General features: G+C 49.6%; 1 protein-coding gene across 1 annotated transcript; it reads right to left on the reverse strand.

The window, feature by feature from the left end:
- Window positions 1-1,334: 1,334 nt before the first annotated feature.
- LOC149326536 (kelch domain-containing protein 3-like) lies at window positions 1,335-2,402 on the reverse strand. Its single transcript, XM_089564607.1, has 3 exons — window positions 2,168-2,402; window positions 1,608-1,825; window positions 1,335-1,508 (listed from the first exon to the last, which is right to left on the reverse strand). Exons 1-3 carry the CDS (start codon window positions 2,400-2,402, stop codon window positions 1,335-1,337), a joined length of 627 nt encoding a protein of 208 aa, XP_089420733.1.
- Window positions 2,403-2,662: the final 260 nt, after the last annotated feature.

Genomic DNA, 2,662 nt, shown 5'->3' on the forward strand with positions numbered 1-2,662 from the left:
GAACACATACAATGCGAAACGGGTTTTCATAATTTGCCTCAATCGAAATGGGTGAAGATTCGACCCGCCACCATGGAGTCAGAACCGTGGCCCTAAATCCGCTGAGAAGCCGCGGAAAGAGAAAAGAAAAAAGTATGAGAACGAGCTGAGAAAGTACAGTACGGTGAGACGAAGCAAACCTGAAGCGCATTTGTGCCGCAGTTGCGTTTGAAGACAGCTTTTAATTTGAGTTTTTATTTGAGACACGGCGTAGTTATTCCATCTCGATAAAAAAAAAATGGGCTTAGCAAAAATAGCGCGCTTTTACACTCTTTTATGGAAGCAGCGAACACGAGCTGCACTTTAACGAAATAACGCGCACAAAGCAAGACATTTACGACTAGCGCGAAAGTTAGTCGTCCTTCCCGATAAAATGTGTAGAGTCGCTCAGAGAAGGCGCTGTTCAATGCCGTCTGCAGCGTCCTCTATCGTGGTTCTCTGCCGCCTACATTTCCTGAAGTGCGCAAGGCCTAGAAGACAACCACATGACGTTACTGGTTAAGTGTAGCGCCAATTTTATCGGGCTAGTGTGATGGTTCGTTACGAATCTAACTGATATTCCCATGTGCGCCTATGCCACCGCCACATCCGTATAGATACGACGCCCTAGATATCAAAGGAAATCTCTTGGTCCGGCCAAGATGCTGTTGGCTACCTCCAGTACGATCTGATGCACAAGCTATCACGAGTAGGGGAAAAGTTAATACATGGATAGCCGTTCGTGCTTTGAGAGATGTTATCAGGAATCTATAGATACGAGCCAAAAATACATAGTCGTCAGCATTGCGACGCATAATATTCTATGCAATCAACTTGTGGACAGCAATGCAGGAACAGGCGAAAACTGTGTCGCTTTTCGATGCATTGTAGATGTAGACGAATCTATCCTGGCGCCCAGCTCAAAGGCAGGATTGCTGTCTAATCGGGGAAGTCGCTCTGTTGTCTGCCTTGAAAAAGATGTCTCGTATGTCCTATATGCAGCTAGAGACGAGCACGAGACTGAAGCGAAATAATATTATCCTGAATCGGTAGAAGAACCAGCCAGGATGGAGTGAAATCGATATACAGTAGTAAATATTCCTTCGGACAAATATTTCGCCCTGTTACAAAAAGTACTGCTTAACTGCTATATCATAATAAACTACAGTGTGTGACAGAACAGAGGCTGAGTCCAAAAGTACTTTTAAAATAGAGCTGTTTATACATGCGCAAAACTCATTTATCGTCCACTAAAAATAGAGTTCCGTCGCAGGCACTCCATTTGCTTCAGGTGCATCATCTGCCTGTGACTTCCGTCATGGTGACAGCATAGCGTTGATCTGATTTCTAATGAGTGGGATCTCGCTTACATCCAGTCGTGCATCGATGACCGCAAGCAGGCACAAGTTCTTTAGTGTCGGATCCAAGTGCAACACGTGAAGATCGGTCACAGCCGCTTCTTCCGCCTCCTCCTCTCCTTCCTCCGGGTCCTGTACCGGACCATAACCGCCAAACACAAACACTCTTTCGCCAGTAATGCAGCAGCCTGGAAACCACCTGGCAGACGGGCCTAAGCCCCGCGGCCTCACCTCACTCCAGCACGATGTCTCAGGGTCGTACTTGTGCATGTCTGCACAGTAAGTGTCCCGAAGTTGGTTGTACCCTCCAAAGATGTACAGCTCGCCTCTGTAGACAAAGGCTGAATGCCCGTACCGAGCCACGGGGGGAACGCCCTCTACGTGTGGGCGCACCCAGGTCGAGGTGGTTGTTTCCAGGTAGAATAATGAGTTCACGTTTTCAAAGCGACCTGCGAGAAAAGTCGAAGCTAAGCCACCTCCCCACACGTACATGCGCGTCCCGATTGCAGAGGCCGTGTGTAAGGATCGCGGACCAGGGACCTCTCCACTGGTGGGGACACGATGCCACTCCATGGTATCCAGGTCAAGCGAGCTGACGTCTTGGGAACCATGTGGGTCAGCAAAAATATACATGCGATGACCGACCATGCAAGCTGAGGCGCCGTAAAGCGGTGTCGGCGCCTCACCGTTCACTTGAGGGCAGCTCCATGACATGGTGTTGGTGTCGAAACGGTAAAGGACGCTGTCCAACTCCCAGCCGTTCTGTAAGCCCCAAAGGTACGCGCAGTGACCGTAGGCGACAACGGTGCGACGGAAAATGTTATTCGGCTGGCCATTGGACGGTGAATGTGTTTCCACGATATTCCACCGCGACGTTGCAGGGTCGAAGATGGACACGTCGACGAGGTTCCCTAAGGGGTGAGGCTCGTCCTCGTGAAAAGAGCCGAACGAGTATACCTTGCCGTTGATGAAAACGGCACGTTGGTTGACTTGCTCTGGAACACCACTCAGTCGCACCGTCCACATCTTGACGGGGCAGCTAGTGCTCTGAGAAACACGGCGCGATCGTTCCAGCCATTCTGCCGACCTCACGTGGCCTTTCCTGAAACAGCGATATGGTGGCCGGTTTCCGCAGCGCGTGCGGCAGCGATGATTTGAAGGGTGACTATGTTTGTCATATATTAGAATATTTTGGTTATTTCATGATGCGCAAGTGTATTAACGTTGCACGAAGAAACCGCATACTGTAAAGTTGCTGTCGCCGAGAAAAAAGAACGAAAACCAAC

Source organism: Amblyomma mixtum, chromosome 10 (assembly GCF_055824585.1).
Source record: "Amblyomma mixtum isolate Tamu chromosome 10, ASM5582458v1, whole genome shotgun sequence".
NCBI lineage: Eukaryota > Metazoa > Arthropoda > Arachnida > Ixodida > Ixodidae > Amblyomma > Amblyomma mixtum.